The 23,250-nt window shown below is 37.5% G+C and overlaps 4 protein-coding genes across 5 annotated transcripts; 1 reads left to right on the top strand and 3 right to left on the bottom strand.

The window, feature by feature from the left end:
• Window positions 1–2,288: 2,288 nt before the first annotated feature.
• On the top strand, window positions 2,289–15,697 carry LOC102231025 (myosin light chain kinase, smooth muscle-like). Of its 2 annotated transcripts, XM_023349664.1 has the most exons (18): window positions 2,289–2,419; window positions 2,688–2,849; window positions 5,122–5,256; window positions 6,059–6,211; window positions 6,979–7,149; window positions 7,567–7,599; window positions 8,459–8,586; window positions 8,670–8,823; window positions 9,829–10,140; window positions 10,230–10,332; window positions 11,545–11,748; window positions 11,834–12,051; window positions 12,137–12,260; window positions 13,353–13,505; window positions 13,589–13,718; window positions 13,794–13,875; window positions 13,967–14,107; window positions 14,863–15,697. In XM_023349664.1, the coding sequence occupies exons 2-18, from the start codon at window positions 2,714–2,716 to the stop codon at window positions 15,063–15,065; spliced, it is 2,580 nt and encodes an 859-aa protein (XP_023205432.1). In that variant the 5' UTR covers window positions 2,289–2,419; window positions 2,688–2,713; the 3' UTR covers window positions 15,066–15,697. The 2 variants fall into 2 exon arrangements, with proteins under 2 accessions (XP_023205432.1, XP_023205433.1); XM_023349665.1 differs by lacking the exon at window positions 2,289–2,419 and having other exon boundaries at window positions 2,454–2,849.
• Window positions 15,698–16,403: 706 nt separating this feature from the next.
• Window positions 16,404–17,088, bottom strand: LOC106700219 (complement C1q-like protein 2). Its single transcript, XM_014475155.2, has 3 exons — window positions 17,007–17,088; window positions 16,799–16,927; window positions 16,404–16,690 (listed from the first exon to the last, which is right to left on the bottom strand). Exons 1-3 carry the CDS (start codon window positions 17,086–17,088, stop codon window positions 16,404–16,406), a joined length of 498 nt encoding a protein of 165 aa, XP_014330641.2.
• Window positions 17,089–19,125: 2,037 nt separating this feature from the next.
• Window positions 19,126–20,191, bottom strand: LOC111611696 (complement C1q-like protein 2). The gene is made up of 3 exons (XM_023349421.1): window positions 19,868–20,191; window positions 19,648–19,782; window positions 19,126–19,543 (listed from the first exon to the last, which is right to left on the bottom strand). Exons 1-3 carry the CDS (start codon window positions 20,121–20,123, stop codon window positions 19,257–19,259), a joined length of 678 nt encoding a protein of 225 aa, XP_023205189.1. The 5' UTR covers window positions 20,124–20,191; the 3' UTR covers window positions 19,126–19,256.
• Window positions 20,192–21,653: 1,462 nt separating this feature from the next.
• LOC111611591 (complement C1q-like protein 2) lies at window positions 21,654–22,731 on the bottom strand. Its single transcript, XM_023348624.1, has 3 exons — window positions 22,400–22,731; window positions 22,180–22,314; window positions 21,654–22,075 (listed from the first exon to the last, which is right to left on the bottom strand). Exons 1-3 carry the CDS (start codon window positions 22,653–22,655, stop codon window positions 21,789–21,791), a joined length of 678 nt encoding a protein of 225 aa, XP_023204392.1. The 5' UTR covers window positions 22,656–22,731; the 3' UTR covers window positions 21,654–21,788.
• Window positions 22,732–23,250: the final 519 nt, after the last annotated feature.

Raw genomic sequence — 23,250 nt, 5'->3', positions numbered from 1 at the left:
TCTCTAGTGCTCCAGCTCTTTTCCAGTTATCTTAATAAACCTCTTTCCTGCCCTTCTTAAAAGTTGAATACAAACCAGTGTTGCTAGTGCCACAAAATGTCTCACTAGTAAATGCATTCATGTTAATATATTATGGACTTCTATTAAAAAAATCCACATAATAGAAAATGGCAGCCTTTCTTGGTACAGCTGATGAGATGCAATGGTGTTCCGATAATATTTAAATTTGTTTTTACAATTCTGTAATGAAGTTCTAATGTAAGCTATAAGAAGTGGAGCTGTACATGCATCGATTTCCATCCCTAATAGTGATTTGTCATGGTGCAATTAACTATAGAAGTTGTCACTTTTGCTGTTCCTGCCAAATGATGAAAATCAGTCAGATTTTGCAAACTGATACATCAGTAAGGGTTTGTTTGGTATTTTGTATTTGGCCCTGAACCCCATCCATTAGCCAGGTATGTAAATAACGACTCATTTGTTCCCTGAACAATCTGATTGACCTGAAGGACAGGAGAGGCCTTCACCTTTAAATTACCTTTGCAAAGGAATGTAAAACTTTAACTCTGTGTAGGTGGGGGTTGGATTTGTTATGGCTCAGGTTGAGGAATAATTTTAGTGTCAGTTTGCCTTTTGACTTTGCTTTTATTTTACAAGAAACGATGTTTATTATAAAATACGTACAGACCAAACATTTGGAGGAGTAGTAGCTAGAAAAGATTACTTTGAACAAAATAAAGTCTGTGTAAAATCGTAAACAAAATATTTTAGTTAAAATTTACTCTAAAAAGAGACTATTCAACATTAATTTTGTATAAAAAATAATTGTGTCTTTTTTTTCCTGATTTTATTTTTATGTGTTTGCACCTTATTGTGGGTTTTTCTCTTTAATTTTACTAGTTTCTGGTTCGCTTGTATTTGAACACTTTTGCTTGAAACTTTAGACTTCATTCTGGAGATTTCATCTGTCCACCTACCTGCTAAAACTAATTGTGACTATTTCTGAATCTGTCGCCCACTCAGATAATAGATGTTTCCATCATCTACAATCTTAAGCTTTAGTAAACAGATAATAGAAAATTCAAGAATAGAAACTTCCTTGAGGGATGCCTGCAGACAAGCTACATGTGGGTATAGTAATCAAAAATCAAATCCTTTTATGTGCAACATCATCTTTAATTACATTACTCTTTTTTTGCTTAATGTCAAAAACTCTTACAGTTATTCAGTGTTTCATGCAACTTTCTTTTAACCAACTTCATCTGAATGTTCTCTGTTCTTCTCAGGAATCTGTCATGGCTGATTAAAAGCTTTGTGCCTTGCCTTATTAGTAGAGTTGTCCATCATGTAGTGCAGTAGTGGACAACCCTGGTGACTTATTTTTGTGCTACTTCCATAAAATTTGGCAAGAAATGTCAGCATCTTCTAGATAGAGATTGTAACAAGCTAAGTGGTATTCAGAAGATGAGTCTAGTTTTGATGAGGCTATCAAAGGCTAACAACCTTTCTTTTTGACAAGAAGATATTTTTTTATCTCTAATAGAACAATGCTGTTTACCTTGCATCTATAACTTGTGCTACACCAACCTGCATTCACTAAACATCAATCTTTGTGAGTTCAGCTTTTTTTTTTTTTTTTTTGCAAATGTTTGATTTAGGAAGTTAGCTCACACAGAAATTAACACAAGCCCCTCGCAGTGCTATTCTTTGTGATCGGTGATGTGGAATTTGGAAAGCGGGGATGGGAGTGAGGTGGAAACTATTGTTATGCTCCTCTCAGTGGGCTTAGGCTTGTCACTTTTTTTAATACACAACTCATTTCAGTGCTGGTATTTAAGGTTTCTGAGCAGTTTGATTATTACTTTTCTCTTGATTTTAACCTAACCGATTCAGATTGTGTGGTTGATGTGCTGCCTACCTCGACAGCACACAGTCTAAAAACAACAGACCCCTCAAGAGAGAGAGAGAGCAAGAGAGGGAGAAAGAGGGAGAGAACGAGTTACCCTAGCAGCGGTGAGTCGGTTGCCTTAGAAAGGACCATGTTGTGTGTGTAGGGATAATACTGTCAGAGGAGGTATTTAAACGTTCCTGTTCACAATCAAAGCTTTACTGTAGTCACACTTGGGATGAATGTGCTGATGTCAGGCATTACAAAGTTCAGCTCAAGCATTGATAAGTTACAAATCAAATAGAAATCAACGGACAGCAGTGCATTCAACAAACGGTGCACAATATGACCTTTGCCTGGGTGGTAGAGATAAGCCCTTCCTTTCTTTTTCTGCCTTTCCCTGTTTATCCAGAGTGCGTGTCTGTTGTCCATGATGATAAAGACCGGGGGTTTGTAGTAGATGCGGGTTCTGGTTACAGGGAGAGATTCTACGAAGATAAGCAGCTGCTTGTCACACCTGAAAGGGTCTAGGTAAGACAAGATTTGTCACGTAGGTGGAGTCAGTGCAGTTCAAGGGAGGGTGAGAGAAGAGGGTTTTGTAGAATAGTGTGAGGGCACAAAGCAGTCATTGCTGGTTTAACAGGGAGGAGTGTAAACAAAAGTGGCTTGATGATTTTTTCTCTTTTTTTTTATACAGAAGAGAGTTCAAGCTGTGGAGGCTCACACCACAAACTCAGAAAGGAAGTGCGATAACCAGTCAGAGAAATGACTTTGTGACTTCTTTTTTTGTTCTGTTCAGACCCTGCAGGGCTCTCTAAAACAGACATGAACGGAGACAGGAGCAAACAGCGTTATGTGTCAACCTTCAAGCTGCAGCTCCAGCCATCACGTCCCCCATGTGCACCAAAAAATGGGACAAGAACAACAGACATCAGGACTTCTGGAAAATGTTCGAAACCAGGTAAGAGCTGAAGACGGGATTAGAAAACCAGAGAATGTTTTATTTCAGTATTTTCATTTGTTGCATTTTCCTTGGTTCTAATATCAATAGCTCAAATCTGAACAAGGCAATGCATCTCACAAGTTGGCACACTGACTTCAAATACATTGCAGCAGGGCATGTTTTTAAAGTACACATTACACTCATCACAGTTTTTTCCAAATTATCTCAATATATCTTCATTGTACTTCATCAAACATCTTTAGCTTTCCTTTAAGTCCAAAATGTCAAATTTTGTATGCTAACAAACTTTTTTTTTTATTGTGCTTCTTCCTCTTTTCTTGCTACAGATATGCATAATTTCCAACATTTAAATATGCCACATTTTATTATTCGTTTTTATCTCATCATGCATGCGCTTGTTATTCAAAGTGTTGCACGAAGTGTTTGGACATCAATTATCATCTGGGATGCATGACTGAACACTTTCGTTTGTCAGTCGCCTTTCTACTGTGTTTGGCATGTTGCAGTTTCAGCAGCCAAGAAAAGGAAACCATTAGACAGCTATCTGAAGATTTTAGTAAAAATAGAAGATGGTTGTGAGAGGAGCCCCCGATTTAAAGGCTCAGCTTAAGTAAATAAATATGATAATATCATTTGAAGAAAGAGTAATAAAGATTGACCTTTCTCATGACAGTTTCCAAAACTGTCCTAACACAGAAAGTTTTGCACTGAATTAAAAGCTTTAAACACTAACTGATGGTTGCAGGAAAAATTCTCACTTTGATAAACCATAACTTGCATGCTACCGATTTTTTTAAGTTTTGTTGCTTAACATGCACCTTTAGAAGTATCATGCAAGCAATGACACTTTCTGTCAGGCTGCAACTCCAGCATGGCGCTTATTTTCTTTAACAAGTCCATGCCAGAATGAGGAAGGGAAATTCTTGAGAAAGCAGCAGCCAGCCCCCAGATGGCCACCATCCAAATCTAACAAAATAACTCAAGTTCTATCAAAGAGAACAAGGTCTTTACCTTCAGGGCATTATTCCGCAAAATTTGTGCACACTCCCCAAAGAAAAACAAAACAAACAAAAAAACAGCATGCTGTCATACTAAGCTGTTAATATTTAGCTTTTCTGAGCCTTGGTCACCTCCTTTAACATGAGAAGGAATAAAAAAAATAAAGAAGTGCAACCAGTTTTTGTTACTGAGAGAAAAATAACTTGCATACTTCCTTGTGTACTATCTTAATTTCTGTTGTAGAAACATGTTACGTGTTAAGAAACAGACACAAAGCAAATTGTCTACTTGATGCTGTGGTTCAAGATGTTGTTATTAGCAAGAGAGCTATTTTCATCATGTTCCCCAAAAGATATCAGGTGAAAAAATTTCTTTGTCTATGATTTAAGGCACTGTAGGCTATTACTTTATTAGGTTTACCTGTTCAATTGCTTGTCAACAAATAGTTTTATATGGTAACAACTTCATCCATTTAGTAACAATGTGATAAGACTTGCTGAAGTTCAAACCAAACCTCAGGATCGAAAGGAAATTTATGTAGCATAAACCATGCTTTAAGGAGCCAGATAGACTCCTGGCTCAGAGTCTTTCAGAAACTGCTGGTCTGCAGCTTTAGCACCCGACCTTTTGGGGTTGTGCACAGAAAGATGCAGTGAGAGGGAGTTGTGTGAATTAAATTACCTTGTTGACGTCAAAGGTCAGAGGAGAATGGGAATACTGGTTTGAGAAGCTAGAGAGGCAGCTCAGGTAACCACTCATTACTACCTAGGTTTGGAGAATATAATCTTTGAATGTCCAACATGTCAAAACTTGAAGCAGACAGGCAACAGCAGCAGAACACACCAGGTGTCATCCTGTCAGCTCAGGAAACCGAGGCTACCATTAACAGTTGGATAATTACAAATTGGAAAAGGACATTTTGATGGAAGGGTCAAAATTGGTGTAAACATCTTAAATCATGGTGGTGGTGATAGTTTCTTCTCACACTCTTGGCCCCTGTTGAGCACTGGTACAGCTACTTAAAGGAGGACACGTCACCATGTCACAAAGGTCAACTAAATTCAAACTGGTTTCTTGAACGTAAAAAAATGAGTATATAAAAATATAATTGGACTCCACTGGCCTTCATAGTCATCAGATTTCAACCTTTTGTATTGGGTGGGATGGGAAACTTACATAGAGGATGTCTATTCAACAATCTGCAGGAACTGTGTGATTCTCTAATGTTAATATGGACAAAAACCTTTTTACATATTGTCTCCCATTGTAGATTCACCAAAAAATCTGGACCCACCTGTATTTATAAAGCCACTTGAAGACTGCTGTGCGGATGAAGGAACTGACTTAGTTCTAAGAGGAGTTCTCACAGGAAGTCAGCCCATCAAAGTTGTATGGCTGCACAACGGTAAGCAAAGAACAAGGTACATTGTTGTATCCTTGCTCAGTGACAGATTTTATTGTCACACAATACACACTAGTAATCTAAAACAGAAAAAAAGAGTCTGGAATCTACAATCCAAACAAATTAACCTCTTACTTACAGGAGTAGATATAATATGAATGATGTTTTGCATTGGAATTAAAGCTGACTGAAGACCTGAAAGTTATCCAGTACATATTTAACTTTCAGATATGATGATTTTTATAAAATGGTTTAATCTAAGATGGGAGCTTAAGATTGGAATGAGGTCAAAATTGGAAATTTCAAAATTTCCAACCATTATAGAAAGCAGAATTCACATCAGAATCTGGGCAACAAAAGGACAAAGTTCATTTTGTGTCCAAAACAAGCTGTTATTATTGTTGCTCAAGGATCTTGCTCGACTCATACGATGTGATGACCCTACACTTGCCTCTTTGGTTTAGAGACATATTTCTAGAATCTAAAGCGCTACTGAGAATAAAGCCCAAGACTTCCTAAGTGTGAGGTGGTGCAAACAACTTTACTCCCACATTGCCATTTGAACAACTATCTAAACCGCTAGCATAGCTAACTCCTAAGAAAGTTTTAAGTTGGATGTTGTTTGGGAAAAATTTATTTTCAACACAAGAGATTTGGCTCCTTCTCAAAATTTCTTCCTGTTTCTCGAACACACCTTATCTCTGTCAGTAACACTGACTTTCCCTGCAATGCCACTTTAGTTAAATCAAGCTATCCCTGTGCTAGCAAAGAAGTATGCTTCTATTGTTTTTATTTTAATTTGCAGGTGAAAGGGTACATTTTGGAAACTCCTCCTTGAATGGCCATGATGTAAGTTTTGTGGTGAGGGAGTGCTTGCCAGAAGATGCTGGGGCTTACACATGCTTGGCTGAAAATGATGCAGGGAGAACATCCTGCAGTGCAGCTGTGTTTGTTAGAGGTAAGAGAGATCAACATATTTTCACGGTAGTTGAAAAAAAAGTTAGTAATTCGTGAACAAGAAAGTTAATTTTTAACACAGTTAATGACAATAATATTTTCTGAACAAAGAAGGTACTCATTTTGTAAGTTACAATAGACCAAGCTTCCCTCTCCAGGAATCCACAAATCTCCAACAAAAACGCTACTTGGCCAAGTAGCATTGAGACAAATGGCCCGAGAAACTTCTTGAAACCTCTCTACGTAACCATCAATTGACTAAGTTTGTCCCAGAGGTGCCACAATCAATTAAAACAGAGTCACTGGAGCAAATATTAACATTTCAAAGTGTGTTGTATCAAGTTGCCAATTAAAACTTGTTGGGAACTATGAACCAAAAGAGAAACTGGGGTGGAGGTTCATCTTCCAGCAGAGCAATGACACAAAATATTCAGTGGATTGGTATTCATGCAACCAATTTTTTAGACCTATATTCAACTGAAAATCTGAGACAGAACTTGAAAATACCACTGGTGTGCAAAATACAATTGCACACTTTATTTTTGATAAATAAAGCATGTATATTTTTTCTATAACATCACATTTATGAATTGCTTTGTTTTGGTCTACTACACAAAATCCTAGTAGAAGGCAAGGAAGTTTGTGTTTGTAAATGGATGAAAAAATGTGACTAAGTGTGAATACTTTTGCAAGACATTGTGAAAGTTTGCCAGAGTTTTATTGTTGATGTTGCCTATTTTCTTTTCCTCTTAATTCCAACCAATACAGACTTCGAAAGTATGTATGGTGTCACAAAGATTCCCACTTCTGCATCCAAAAGCACTGCAGAAAATGGACAGTCTTCACAAACCTCCAAAGCTGAGTTGCACAAGTGTAATGGATCTATCTGTACATCACCTGCAAAGTTTGTTCAACAGAGCCCAGTCTCTTCACCGAAAGGTAAAGGCGTTCATCACACTTTTCAGTAGCATTTTAATTTGGGGCAATTTCCATTATTTATTTGGAAGGAAGCCATGTATATATTACTTTTTCCTGCATTTAAAACCCAGAAAAATATCTTAACCTCAGGATGTTCCTGTTTAGTCTCTGAAAGGAAACACACTTCCAGTCCTTGCGTGATTGGCTGTCAGGCAACATGTATACCAATTGTAAAAGCCTTCCTCAACAATGCAGCTCTCTGATACACCCACTGAAAGTTTTCATTCCCAGTTAAACACCATGTAGGGAAGTGGACATTGCACTTCAAGTTCACTGAAACTTCCTGAGTCTGTAAGCTGATAGCCATAGTAGTCAAAGTTGGACCACACCTTCATTTTCAGCAGCTTAAACCTGCCTGCTCTTCATCTCTCTGCACAGAAGTCATCCCAAAGAAGAGAACCAACTCGACAGGTGAGAAATACTTTTTTCATTCTTTTGTCCAACCAAGTAGCGTATCAAAACAAAACATTCCCATGTGGTGTTGTTTAATACATAATTTTTCATTTTCTTTTTTTTTTTTAGTCACTGCTTTTTTGTTGAATAATTGTAACTTGTAATTGTGAGTAGTTTGGTGTTTGCGCTATTATGGTTTGAATTGGGGTTGCAAAAAAAACCCAACAAACATGAATTGCTTTTAAGCTATTGTGCTTTATTATGTTGAAAAACTTTGCCTTAGGGTGTTGGCTGCCTGAACAAAAGCATGAGAAACGCACATGATAATGCCAGGCCATCTGTCGTAGAGTAAACATATTGTGTCATATTTCTTTTTTCTTGTTTTTTTTTTTTAATAATAAATTAGATATGAAGGGTGGACAGAAATTAGACACAGTGAGTTAACTATTATCACTAAAGCCTTTTAAAACATATTTATCTTTCTAAGTTCATTTAAATTTACCATCCACAATATTTACATACTGACAGTATTTGAAGAAGAAGATAACCTAAGCTCATACTCTATATGGACTTGTGTTCAAAGAGTGAGCTGTTTTATCTGTATTTAACATGAGCTAGGTTAGTGAGTATATCATTAGTGTTTTGATCTTTGTTTCTACATAATACACTTGATATTCCTGTATGCCACAATAATGGTATCATGAAACCAAACATATTCCTCCATCATACAGGATAGAACAAGGCCTAAAACCCTCTGCAAAACATTTTTTTAGTCTTTATCTCTAACTTACACTCCATGTTTTATTGTTTCCTTCCAGTGTGATAAAATGAAACTCTGACCTCAAAGACAAACACTCTTGTTGTTTTGTCTTCATAGGCCCAGTATTGAGCTTTCAAAATCCACCCCAGCATTTTGAGGTGAAGGTGGGACAAACTGCCAATCTGACGTGTTCTTTTACCGGAAGCCCCCCTGTGGTATCCTGCTGGATCAGGAACAAAGAACAGGTAAAAACAAAGCAAATGCCCAGCTTTTGATTACACAGTATTTGTCTAACACCATGGTTTTTCTTTTGTGTGTGTGTGTGCAGATAGTTGACGGTCCAGAATTGTGGACAGAACATACAGAACAGAGCAGTACGCTGGTCATAGCAGAGGCTACACCGCAGCACACAGGACGCTACACTGTGGTAGTGAAAGACCGCAAAAGCTCAGCCCAACACACACTTACCCTTTCTGTCATAGGTAAGACAATAACATACATTACACTAAGTGGCCACTTTATTAAGTGGACCTTGATAATACCAGGTTGGACCAATTTTTACCTTCAGAACTGCCTCAAATCTTTATGGTATAGGTTCAAGAATTTGACAAACATTCCTCAAATATTTTGATTACACCACACAGCTGTGAAGCATTCGAACAGTTAAAGATTCTGCTCATTTAAAACCCAATAAATCAATAACAATTAAGAAGGCTGATGCACTGCACTCAATAATGTCTACCAAGAAGACAGATAAAGATACAACAGTGTATATTGTCTTTGCCTAGCAATATCACTGTGCGAGGCTGACATCCTGTGAGAACGTCCAGTAGCATGTTGTCAGTTCCTTCATTGACACAGCAGTCTTTATAAAGACAGGTCTATTCTGATTTTTAAGAGAATCTGCAATGGAAAGAGGTGGAAAAAAGATTTTGATAGGATCACACAATTTCAGTGAATTTGTTCACTGTACACATGATTGTGTACAGTGAACATGAGATGTACCACACTCCCAAAGGAGTGTGGTACATCTCCTTTGGGATGTACCACTACATCCCAAAGGAGCTCTGCTAAATGGAGATCTGATGGATGTGGAGGTGATTTGACTACAATGAGCTCATTGTTATGTTAAAGAAACTCTCAATGCTCAGTTGGCTATGTGAGTACTAAGGGACTCATAATGGGACGAGAAAATATCCACCACACCATTATACCACCAGCAGTCTGAACACTTTACTTCAAGGCATGATGGATCTATGCTTTATTTACACTAAACTATGACTCGTATGAACGTCTGAATGAAGACACATAGGACCAGGGCTTGTTTTATTCAATCTGTTATTGTCCAGTTTTGGAGAACCACTGTGAATTCTGAGCAGACAGTTGGTGTGGTATTCAGCTGCAGTAGCTTATTGGCTTCAAGGTTAAAAAATTTGGTGGTTCTCTCAGTTTGAACCAGCTTGCCCTTCTCAATCATCTTTATACAGACAGGCCAGAGCCTCCTGCTTCGGGCCCGGTGGCTTCTCTCATCTCTCCATCCAACCTTGTGCTGTACTGGTCGGGACCCTGTTACGACGGCGGCAGTGCTGTCCTGGGCTATGAGCTGGAACTAAGAAACCAGGGACTTTCTGAGGCTGGGGAGTGGAAAAAACTCACTGCCAAGTGTACCAGCACCTCATACCAAGTGTCATCCGGGCTGCAACCAGGACAGGAGTACTGTTTCAGAGTGAGGGCTTATAACGCAGTTGGGGAGAGTGATCCCAGTCCAGTTTCAGCAGTGGTGAAGATGGAGGAACCAGGTTGGGTGTTATTTGTATCTGGTACCATATCTGAAAGTTGTAATTATAATAGGAAGCCTTTAATCAATATGTTGTGTTTGTATTTGTAGATTCTAAGAAAACACAAGAAGAAGCCACTCAATACTCCTGTGTCACTATTGATTCTTCCCACAAAGTTACAGATCACTACAACTTGCATGAGAAACTGGGAACGTGAGTATCTGCAGGTCACACATTTTCTAGCACTTGTGTTTCTGGAACTTGAGCCAAAACTCCCTTTTCTCGAGAACTTCCATTACTGTATTTTGGAAGAAAGAAATTGGATGTAAGAGTAGCAGTAGTTCTCTTGTATGGCTAGAGGGCAAATTCTGCCAGTAAATGTGATTACAACACGAGCTTGCAGAAACCTGTTCCTCCAATGACTCAGATTTTATGATGTACAGTGTCTTGATGTATATCTGTAAAAAATTAATAAAATTTCACTCTGGCAGTTGAAGAAAGAAAGAATAACTCATCTGAATTGCACATGTATTATCTGTGTTTGATTTTTCAACCATTTCAATCATGTTTCTTCATTCTTCACTGTCAAGGAGCCAAATTTTCTTATAATCCTTTCAAGTAACCTTAATCTTCAGACTCTCTGAAGGTAGTCCAAAGTATCCAGTCCTTTTTAACCTGGCCATGACACAAATGCAAATTGTGGATAAAAATACTTTTTAGGGTTTAAGCACACTTCAAAGACGAAATATGTCTAAAAGTCATGCTTTGACAAACAGGACTGAAAGAAATCCAATTAAGATTTGACAGAGAATGATAATCTTAGTTTGTCCATCCACTTTATGCAAAGAGTTTGGCTATTGCTCTTACTAGTGGAAGACATTTTATTTTATTTGTGCTAAACTGCAGTATATTTCAGTTTATAAATTCAGTTCAAAAATACAAAAAACTTTCATAGGAAAATTAAATGTTGTTGCAACTCACACTGTTAAATCTTATTCAAACAGTCATTATGGACAGTGATTCAGTGGGCTTGACCAATCTATAGTAGCTATCTGTTCTGTATAAACCTGAGGAAGCTACTGACTGAAGACACTGTTTATGTTGAATAGTCTCATTTCAACTCAATATTCATGAAACAGAGACAATATTTTCACCTAATCATCTCTGCTAGTTGTCTAATTCGCTTTTGCTGTTCCTCTTTAAATGTGTATCTGTCTATATTGTTAGAAAGGCAGGTAGAGAATGTCAGAGTCAGGAATATGATTCCTGCTCACTGAAATTGATGGAAGAGTTGGTTTGAACTTCCTGCCTCCTCATGATTTTTATACTGTAATGAACTTGTTATCTTGTATCTGTTGAGATGTTATTGTATGGTCACTTTCATGCCTGAAGATTTTAAGCAAAACTGACTTCTGTCCTCTTCAGGGGAAAATTTGGCTTGGTGTTCAAGCTCAGCCACAAGGAGACGGGCCGTGTGTGTGCGGGAAAGTTCTACAAAGGACGGCGAGCCAAAGAGAGAGAAGCTGCTCGTAAAGAAATCGAGCTAATGAATCATCTCCACCACCCCAAGCTGGTTCAGTGTCTGGGAGCTTATGATCATAAACCAGAGATGGTCATGGTAATGGAGTTGTAAGTACCATCATGTCAAATTCTCATTACAACGCTAAATTTAGGCTGTGTGTCAGATGTCAGAGTTGTATTTTTTTTCCTGTAGTATTGCAGGTGGGGAGCTCTTTGATCGCATTGTGGATGACAGCTTTGAGTACACAGAGCCTGGCAGCGTGCGCTACATACGGCAGATTCTGGAGGGGATCGCCTTCATGCATCAGCAGAAAATTGTTCACCTGGATCTGAAACCTGAAAATATCGTCTGTGTTGACACCACTGGCACTTCCATAAAGATAATTGACTTTGGATTAGCTAGCAAACTTGGTATGAAAAATGTAATTCTTTTCCTATTTATGCATCTCTCTTGTGTTGGATATGTGTTCTCAGTTTGCAATGCACGTTTACACAGATGGGAACACAGCTCTGAAGGTGATGCACGGCACTGCTGAGTTTATAGCACCGGAAGTTATCAACTATGAACCTGTGTGTTTGGCCACTGACATGTGGAGCATCGGTGTCATCTGCTACATCCTGTGAGTCACCTTGTTGTCCCCGCCACATCAAAACAGCACTTTAACACAGTTATTCGTTTTATTGCCAAAATGCAAATCAAAACGTTGGTATCACTCTTCTGACAGCGCAATAAATTCAAAGCATAGATTTGTCCCAAGGTGAAACAGTTAGCTTTCACTCCAGGAAGCACCCAAGAAATTTTGGATCAAAAATTCCCCCCACAGATGTCAAAGTAATTATAAGTGATGTCATCAGGAAATGTTTATACTTTCACCACTTTTACAGTAAAACCTGTTTTAGCAAAATAAAATTGCTAATAATCACATGTGAATGCTTCAAGCCACAAACCACATTTATTAGACATTGCATTTTTGACTTAATCATAAAGATTTTGATCAAATTAGAAGACTCCCAATTTTAACAGGTTTAAACTACAAACTTCAATCTACTTCATTGCCGGTTTTATGGATCCAGTAGAAAAATAACCCTGAACAATGAATGGTTTTTATCAAAGCATATTCATTTAAATGGCTCAGTCAAAGTCCATACCTAAATCCAAAGAAAAATGGCAAAGCTTCAAAATTGAAGTTAACAAGAACTCTTTTGCAAAGAAAATGGTCAACATTTTCGATTTCTGAAAATGCAAGGTTGGAAAAAACAATATTAAAGACTTGCAACTGTAATGTAAACAAAACATAGTTTCTGGAAAGCACTGAGCTAAAAACATAAGCAGCACACACTTTACTGATTTTATTCATTTATTTTTGAACGATTTTAATGAGATTTCCGTCTCATTTCACAATTATTTTATTGCACTGTACTGGCTTAAAATCTCAAAAAAATACATTAAAGTTAGTGTTTGTAGCATCAAAAAAAGTTAAAACTTTCAAAAGGTGTTAATATTTTTGCAAGTCATGTGCACATAAAAAGTGTATTTTTAAGGCTTTCTACAGTATACAATGTTGAATCTTCCTGCCATTGCTTTGCATGGCAGGCCCCAATCATACAGAAGAACAAATTTCAATCCGAAAGCCTTATAGAGCAAACCTCATACTATAATGCCACCTAGTGGTAAAAACTCACAAATACTCTTCTCAATCTTTCTGTTTTAGGCTCAGCGGTGAGTCTCCGTTCCAGGGAAACAGCGATGCGGAGACTCTGGCCTTGGTCACAGCAGCTCAGTGGGAGTTTGATGAAGAGAGCTTTGAAGATATAACTGAGGAGGCCCAGAATTTCATCAGCTCTCTCCTAAATAAGGATCCCAGGTCATTTCACAGATATATAGCCAAAACTCTCCCACAGACACCATTTTTCAGTCAGTCTTATGCAGTTCTCTTTGTATCTGTAGGCGGAGGATGTCTTGTGAAGAGGGTCTTGCTCACCCCTGGATGAAGAAGTTTGATTCTGAAATCCTATCTTCCACAAAATGTCTGTCGAAGGAGAAGATGAAGAGGTTTTTAGCCAGGCAGAAGTGGAAGGTAACACGCAGTATTTGAGCAATCTGTCCTGTGGAGCTCAGTTACTTTGTTGTCTCATTAAAATGTGTCTTACAGAAAGCTGGGAAGGCTATGCTAGCCCTAAAGAGAATGGCTTTGCTGTCTAAAAATGAAAGCTCTGCAACTCTCTCAAGCGCTGGTAAGGTTGAGATGCTTTTTGTCCTTTCCTCATCTTGACTGAGTCACTTTACTTTATTTGTGTGACATATTTATTTACTTTTGTTTCCTAGACCTTCCGCTGAGTCCTGAAGCAGAAGATGCGCTGCACTCTCTGGAGCGTAAGATGCAGGGACCACCACAATTTACCAAGAAACTGGAGGACCAAAAAGTAGCTCGGGGCTCCTGTGCCCGGCTCTCGTGCCACCTAAGTGGTATACACATAGGCTAACACAGTCATTTCACTCTTTGTCACCACTTAATTATCAACCCAGCCAGCATGCTGGGTGTTTTAGCCTCGTGACTCAAGGTACGACTTTTTGACAAACCAACAAGGAAATAGGATCAATGTCTCAACAACCAGGTCCAAAGCTGAACCTTCTACCAAGACGACTGAGCTTATAGCCTAAAAAGAATACTGAACAAAGAAAGGATTATGAATTTCCTTCTTTGTGAAAACTCATAGTGAGCACTAACTGGAGTCGACACAGAAGGCATTTAGGAAAATATGATTGGACGAAAAATGTAGCTCTTAAAGAAGTAAATGACTGTAAAAAAATAGTCTTTGTTTATTGTTGGTGTCATTCTAATTGTGGATAATTGTGAAGTTTTTTAGATATTCTTTGCACTTTAGAGCAAAGAATATCAATGATTTACTATTCATTAATACCAATATTTTAAGATGAGATCTGTAACAGTGACCTGAAACTTTTAAATGTGCATTTATTTATTTTATGTTGTGATAAAAAATGGAAACAAAACCCTTTTTTTCATTCTGTGGGTTAATTTATGTAATTTCTGCACAAATCTTTCATACTGAAATAATCTCCGAATGATGCACTAATACATTTGATGACAAGTCACGCTTGTTAGTGTATTCAGACCAAAAAGGCTAAAAGTTCACTTGCTTCTGAAAGTGTACAAACAGCACCAATACCAGATGTCTCACTTCTCTTGTTTTTTACTGCAGGATATCCTGATCCAGAGGTGGTGTGGCTGTGTGGAGATGAACCTGTAGAAGAATCATCCACAGTGCAAATAGAGTATGATGATGATGGATGCTGCACCCTGATTCTTTCAAAAGTTGAAGCAGAGGATGCAAATGTTTACACCTGCAGGGCAACCAATGACCACGGGGAGATGTTGTGCACCGCTAAACTAACAGTTCTATAATAGAGTAAATATATGTATGCAAAGAGGAATTGTACAGACATGAGGATCTTTGGTGTCTTGAATATATACAGTCATGTTTTGATGTGGAGAAGCCAAATGAAAAAAGTTCTGTAAGACTGTTGCATCTGAAAGAGTATAACACACATTATTGTACACAGTTTAGATGTGATTCCTGAATATAGTTACAAGCATGCTATGGAAGAGTTGATATTTCCTTAATATTTCCTTCAATATGCCGATTTAAATGTGGTTTCTGCTAATAATGTGAACTATAGAGCAATATTGTCACATTAGTTTTTAGAGATAAAGTGGACTCAAACTAAAGTGTTGGAGTAATGTTAAGAGGATGCCATCATATTTCTGATTGACTTTAAGGTTTTGATAGAATATTTGAAAAAAAGAAATCATGTCTAAATATATTACTAGAAGAAGTATAATCAACCATTATTTTGCATTTCAAGTAGGTGTAATTTATGTTTTTGCATCTTATGTGTCACATTTGCTGCTGCTTTTACCATGATATAGTTGTCGAGAAGTTGTTAAAATTGACTAGTGGCATACCAAACAATGTAGAGATTCATGAAGATTTATAAAGAAATATTTTTGTAATGAATAAAGGGCAATGAAACGTCTTTGATTTTTATCTTTGCAACATCACATCTTCACTTGCAAACAACCACTACTCCTTTTAGGGGGAAGTAGATGTGAATGCAACTTCTATGCTATTTGGTTAAACAAAGTTTAAAACAAATGGACAGATGAGTTTTGTAAGCTCTAGATTCTCACATATCCTGCCTTCTTTTTACTTTTGATCTTTAGTATCTCATCTGTCACACAACAGACTAAAATCTCATGTCTGCTTCAGTTGAACAAGACGTTCTCAATTTTTCCTTTTGCTCCAAGAAACTCAGTTTGTCTGAAAAACATACATTTTGATTGTTGATACGTTTTTCTTCTACATAAGTTCATTCATTTTCATTTATCTTAAAAATAATTATGACCAGGCTCCAAAAACTTTGTTGAGTACCACAAAAAGGAAGTCTGAGGACGACCAATGGAACTTGTTCCACAATTTAATCTAATTAAGTCCTTTCCACAAGTCTAAAATTTGTTTCTAAAGGTAAGAACTATCTACAAAATAGCACGGTTATTTGCTGCTTAGACTGAAGAGTATGCAATATCTAGTAGATAAAATACAAATTTACACATTTATACAAAATGACATTTCTACTAAAAAATTATTTCTACACATCATAGTAATTTTCAATTTAAATAAAAGAAAATTCATTTTCTGTGAAATAGTAAAGAATCATTTTTGGATGCATTGGGTGGTATGCATCACATGGGGAAGAGCAGGAAGCCGCTGAATGTGTTGTAGTGCATCCCATCATCATAGACGGCCCTGTTTGGCTCCAGCTGCACGTACACGTTGTCTCCCACTTTCAGAGAGATGACCACAGCGTTGCTTCCACTGTCGTGAATATCAGTCGCAGCGGTGTCCCACACAGACGTCAGCCGTTCGCTGTTCTTCATGAGGCTCACAACCGAGTTGGGAGCAGGAGTCATGTTGTTGAACATCGAGAACCGAAAGAAGTACATTCCACTGACCGTTGCTGTGAAAATACCTACAAAATATGAAGAGTTATGAGAACTGCAGTAAGACATGCAACCCATTGATTTGATTAGTTTGTTTTCCTGTCTTTAGACACGTTTATTCCTAGTGCTGTACACACCTGTTGATGGATTATAGCAGTTCCCTGTGTTGGAGAAAACCTTTTTGTACGTTAGTGGGGTAGCAGTGGTAAAAGGTCCTGTGTTTCCAGAGCCAGGGAGAGCTGCAGAGAAAGCCACTCGAGGAGTGCCTGAAAATATCAAAAATAACAGATTGGAAACTTGACAGGGAGTAACTATATTTTATCATAAGGTTGATAAATGTATCACCTTGAGTGAGTCTCCGCAACTCTTGAACTTCTTTTTCAGCATTTTCCAGCCTGGTTTCAAGAGAAGTAATTCTTTGTTCCATGTTTGTGGGGCAGATGTTACAGCAGCTGGCTGAGCCTCCAAAAGGACAAATATCGTCATCATTCCCTGGACCAGAATGACAAAGGCTGAACGTTAGCATCAGAACAATAACCTTCTTCATGTTTGTTGCTTTTGAGCTTCTGCGCCACTCCACAAATGTCTCCAACCTTTTATCACATGTGAATGTGTAACGTGTGATAAGTAGGTCATGTTGAGACGTTTACTCCAGACACTCACCATACATGCACACACAAACTACGGACACAAAGATTCTACACAAAAGCCTTTTGTTTCATATGGAAACTTACTGTAGAAACGAAACTTAACTTTAGTTAATTTAGAGCATCGGATGACCACTGGGAGGACCTTTAGTGACATCAGCAGTCCAGGAGGCAAACCTTAGGATATAAGCAATGTGTCTTCCGTGTTTGAGCAGATGCTGTATAATTTCGGTTATATTCACTCCACAACAAATTAGCCTGTGAGGGTAAGCGTCTCTTTTCTAGCGCTAAAAAAGAATAAAATAAGTAAAGTCTGATTATTTGTGTTGGCTGATTTCCTGCATGTGTGGTCACATGGTTCCGGTCCATCAGTAAACTTATATGATAACAGTCAAGACTCCTGTGTGCATGTTAAAATAGAATTTCAGATACTGTATATTCAGTTCTGCTTAAGCTAACTCTGAGTTGTTGAAATTAAAGAAAATGGTGAAGGTCAAAAACTCTCACGACTATATTTTCATTGAAATGTATTTGTTAAACCCGAGCAACTTTGTCATTTTGTTGGTTTTTTTGCTCTTTGTCACAATGCTGCTATTTATTAACTTGGCCAGCATGCCACATACTGCTATCACTGGATAAAGGTGTGAGTGTCTATAAAATCTACATAGGAGTATGATCAAGGTTTTGTTGTCCCAAAAACCAGTTTTGAAGGTGCAACTTCCTCCAACAAGAGAGAGTTCAGTCTAAAATAGACATAGCAACCAAGAAAAAATGCTCAATTTCCATAATTGTAGCAGTTCACATGCCATGATAACTGAAGTCTACATATAGGTCCTGCAATTAACAAAAAATGACTTGCAGTAACAGATAAAAATACTAAGAAACTAAAAATTGTCTTTTGAAATATATTTAAATCTATAGCCGAAGAAAAACGACTAGTGACTGAGGGTCACTGCGCGTAACACAAACCCTGTAAATTCTAGACACTAACAGGTACCATAGAATTGCACAAAAATCCGTGAGGGATGGATTTTTTTTCTATGTCAAGAAAAAAAAAACATTTTAAACTGTTTCTTTTTAATAAAAAAAAAAACAATTTGATGACAACCCATGACAGTTACACTTGTTAGTGTATTCAGACGTGCTTGCTTCTGAAGGTGAACAAACAGCACCGATACCAGATATCTCACTCCTCTTATTTCTTACTGCAGAATATCCTGTTCCAGAGGGGGTGTGGCAGTGTGGAGATGTACCTGTCATAGAATCATCCACAGTCCAGATAGAGTACGATGATGATGGATGCTGCACCCTGACTCTTTCAAAAGTTTTAGCAGAGAATGCAAATGTTTACATATGCAGGGCAACCAATGACCACGGGGAGATTTTGTGCACCACTAAACTAACAGTTCTATAAAGAGTCAATATATGCAAAGAGGAATTGTACAGACATGATGATCTTTGTTGTCTTGAATATGTAGGGTGAAGAAGCAAAATGAGGAATGTTCTGAAAGAATTTTGGTGCAATTGAAAGAGTATAACATAGTTGCACTATTCAGTTGAGTATAAATAGTTTCAATATTTCTTTTTTTCTCTCCTACAAATATCTACTTCAGTTGTTTTATACATTTCCAAGTACTTCACTACTGCAGTTTATTGTTGATGCTTTTTGATACATTAATTTTTATGACTTTAAAATGATCATCAAAGCTAAAAGCTATCTGGAAAATAACCCTGGATATTTATTACTCAGGATATTTTAAATGCTATTTAATAAGTTCATTTATGCAGATAAAACACAATTTTACACTCACACAAAATGCAGTATTTCTGATTTATTTATTTCATCAAGCATTTTCTACACAAATTATGCTAATTTGCAAATTGAAAAAAGAAACTTCCTTTATTGTGAAATAATAAATCATGCTGGCATGCAGAGCTTTTGTATGCATCACATTGTAAAAAGCAGGAAGCCGCTGAAAGTGTTGTAGTTCATGGTGTCGTCGTAGACCAGCCTGTTTGGATGCAGCTGCACGAACACGTTGTCTCCCACTTTCAGAGGGATGACCACAGCGTTGCTGCCCATGTCATTGCTGTCAGACCCATTGGTGTCCCACACAGACGTCAGCCGTTCGCTGTTCTTCATGAGGCTCACAAGCGAGTTGGGGGTAGAAGCCAGGTTGTTGAACATTGAGAAGCGAAAAAAGTACATACCACTGACCATCGCTGTAAAAACACCTGTGAAAACATGAAGGATTAGAAGAACTGAACAGAATATACAAATTAATATGAATTTGACTGTTCTTGTTTTTGTATACATGTCTTCCTAATGCTGTACACACCTGTTGATGGATTATAGCTATTGCCTGTGTTGGAGAAAACCTTTTTGTACTGCAATGGGGTAGCAGTGGTAAAAGGTCCTATGTCTCCAGAACCAGAATCCCTGAGAGCTGCTGAAAAAGCCACCTGAGGAGAGCCTGAAAACATCAAAACACCAGAAATACATTGGAAAACTGGACATGCAGTAATTATATTTCACCGTAAAGCTGAAAGATTTATTACCTCCAGTGAGGCTCCGTAACTCCAGAACTTCTTTTTCGGTGTTTTGCAGCCTGGTCTCCAGAAAAGTAATTTTTTCTGCCATGTTTACAACCTTCTCCCCCAGTTCTCCCACTTTTTGAGTTACAGATATGAGAGACCAGATGTTACAGCTGCCAACCGAGTCTGCAACCTGACAGGCTTTGTCTTTTTTCTCATCAGGTCCAGGATCAGAAAGGCAGATGCCAAATGCTATCATCAGAATAACAATCTTCTTCATGTTTGTTGCTTTTGAGTTTCTGCTCCTCTTCTCAGACGTCTCCAACCTTTTATGCCTGCTGACTGCATGGGACAGTGAGCAAAAGTAGCTCACTACTCTTGTGCCCGCCTCTTAATGTCACCTCAGTGGTATGTAAAAATGCTTTGATCAAAAATGTTAACATAGAAATTCACATATTCTTTCCTCTTAAATTAACTCTTAACTGTTTAAGGAAATTCTGAAGACTAAGAAATCTTAAAATGTTATTTTCATTGAGATTTTTTCACTTTAAACACAAGCCACATTTCCATCCTTTTTGTCATTACCTTCCTATTTACTTAGCCAGCAAGTTAGCACTTCTTAGATACACGGATCTAAGTTGTGACAGGTGGCAAAATCAGCATAGAAGTATGATCAAGGCTCTGTTGTCCCAAAAATCAGTTTTGAATGTGCAACTTCCACAAATGAAAGAGTTTAATCTAAAATATGTATAGCAACCTAGAAAATATGCTCCATTTCCTTCACTATAAGAATGCATTTATTTTATTTATCACATTTATAATCAGTTCACATGACATGATAACTGAAGTCTACATAGAGGTCCTGCAATTAATAAAAAATGACTTGCAGTAAAGATAAAAATACTAAGAAACTAAAAATTGTCTTTTGAAATATATTTAAATAAATAATGTAACACAATTTATTTTTATTTTATTGGTTCATGTTAGTAATTTTTACATTATTTAAAGAATGCAGCTATGTTAGAAAAAAAAAATTAAACTCTTTCTTTTTAATGTGCTACTGAAAAAAAACAATTTGATAACAACCCATGACAGTTACACTTGTTAGTGTATTCAGACGTGCTTGCTTCTGAAGGTGAACAAACAGCACTGATACCAGATATCTCACTCCTCTTATTTCTTACTGCAAGATATCCTGTTCCAGAGGGGGTGTGGCAGTGTGGAGATGTACCTGTCGTAGAATCATCCACAGTCCAGACAGAGTACGATGATGATGGATGCTGCACCATGACTCTTTCAAAAGTTTTAGCAGAGAACGCAAATGTTTACATATGCAGGGCAACCAATGACCACGGGGAGATTTTGTGCGCCACTAAACTAACAGTTCTATAAAGAGTCAATATATGCAAAGAGGAATTGTACAGACATGATGATCTTTGTTGTCTTGAATATGTAGGGTGAAGAAGCAAAATGAGGAATGTTCTGAAAAAATTTTGGTGCAATTGAAAGAGTATAACATAGTTGCTCTATTCAGTTGAGTATAAATAGTTTCAACATTTCTTTTTTTCTCTCCTACAAATATCTACTTCAGTTGTATACGTTTCCAAGTACTTCACTACTGCAGTTTTTTGTTGATGCTTTTTGAGCATCAACAAAGTGATTTTAAAGTCATTTTTATGACTTTAAAATTCTCATCAAAGCTAAAAGCTATCTGGAAAATAACCCTGGATATTTATTACTCAGGATATTTTAAATGCTATTTAATGAGTTCATTTATGTAGATAAAACACAATTTTACACTCACACAAAATGCAGTATTTCTGATTTATTTATTTATTTCATCAAGCATTTTCTACACAAATTATGCTAATTTGCAAATTGAAAAAAGAAACTTCCTTTATTGTGAAATAATAAATCATGCTGGCATGCAGAGCTGTTGTATGCATCACATTGTAAAAAGCAGGAAGCCGCTGAAAGTGTTGTAGTTCATGGTGTCGTCGTAGACCAGCCTGTTTGGATGCAGCTGCACGAACACGTTGTCTCCCACTTTCAGAGGGATGACCACAGCGTTGCTGCCCATGTCATTGCTGTCAGACCCATTGGTGTCCCACACAGACGTCAGCCATTCGCTGTTCTTCGTGAGGCTCACAAGCGAGTTGGGGGTAGAAGCCAGGTTGTTGAACATTGAGAAGCGAAAAAAGTACATTCCACTGACCATCGCTGTAAAAACACCTGTGAAAACATGAAGGATTAGAAGAACTGAACGGAATATACAAATTAATATGAATTTGACTGTTCTTGTTTTTGTATACATGTCTTCCTAATGCTGTACACACCTGTTGATGGATTATAGCTATTGCCTGTGTTGGAGAAAACCTTTTTGTACTGCAATGGGGTAGCAGTGGTAAAAGGTCCTATGTTTCCAGAACCAGAATCCCTGAGAGCTGCTGAAAAAGCCACCTGAGGAGAGCCTGAAAACATCAAAACACCAGAAATACATTGGAAAACTGGACATGCAGTAATTATATTTCACCGTAAAGCTGAAAGATTTATTACCTCCAGTGAGGCTCCGTAACTCCAGAAGTTCTTTTTCAGTGTTTTGCAGCCTGGTCTCCAGAAAAGTAATTTTTTCTGCCATGTTTACAACCTTCTCCCCCAGTTCTCCCACTTTTTGAGTTACAGATGTGAGAGAGCAGATGTTACAGCTGCCAACCGAGTCTGCAACCTGACAGGCTTTGTCTTTTTTCTCATCAGGTCCAGGATCAGAAAGGCAGATGCCAAATGCTATCATCAGAATAACAATCTTCTTCATGTTTGTTGCTTTTGAGTTTCTGCTCCTCTTCTCAGACGTCTCCAACCTTTTATGCCTGCTGACTGCATGGGACAGTGAGCAAAAGTAGCTCACTACTCTTGTGCCCGCCTCTTAATGTCACCTCAGTGGTATGTAAAAATGCTTTGATCAAAAATGTTAACATAGAAATTCACATATTCTTTCCTCTTAAATTAACTCTTAACTGTTTAAGGAAATTCTGAAGACTAAGAAATCTTAAAATGTTATTTTCATTGAGATTTTTTCACTTTAAACACAAGCCACATTTCCATCCTTTTTGTCATTACCTTCCTATTTACTTAGCCAGCAAGTTAGCACTTCTTAGATACACGGATCTAAGTTGTGACAGGTGGCAAAATCAACATAGAAGTATGATCAAGGCTCTGTTGTCCCAAAAAACAGTTTTGAATGTGCAACTTCCACAAATGAAAGAGTTTAATCTAAAATATGTATAGCAACCTAGAAAATATGCTCCATTTCCTTCACTATAAGAATGCATTTATTTTATTTATCACGTTTATAATCAGTTCACATGACATGATAACTGAAGTCTACATAGAGGTCCTGCAATTAATAA

Source organism: Xiphophorus maculatus, chromosome 16, assembly GCF_002775205.1.
Source record: "Xiphophorus maculatus strain JP 163 A chromosome 16, X_maculatus-5.0-male, whole genome shotgun sequence".
Classification (NCBI taxonomy): domain Eukaryota; kingdom Metazoa; phylum Chordata; class Actinopteri; order Cyprinodontiformes; family Poeciliidae; genus Xiphophorus; species Xiphophorus maculatus.
The sequence above is the reverse complement of the archived record's forward strand: the minus strand, read 5'-3'. Positions and strand labels throughout refer to the sequence as shown.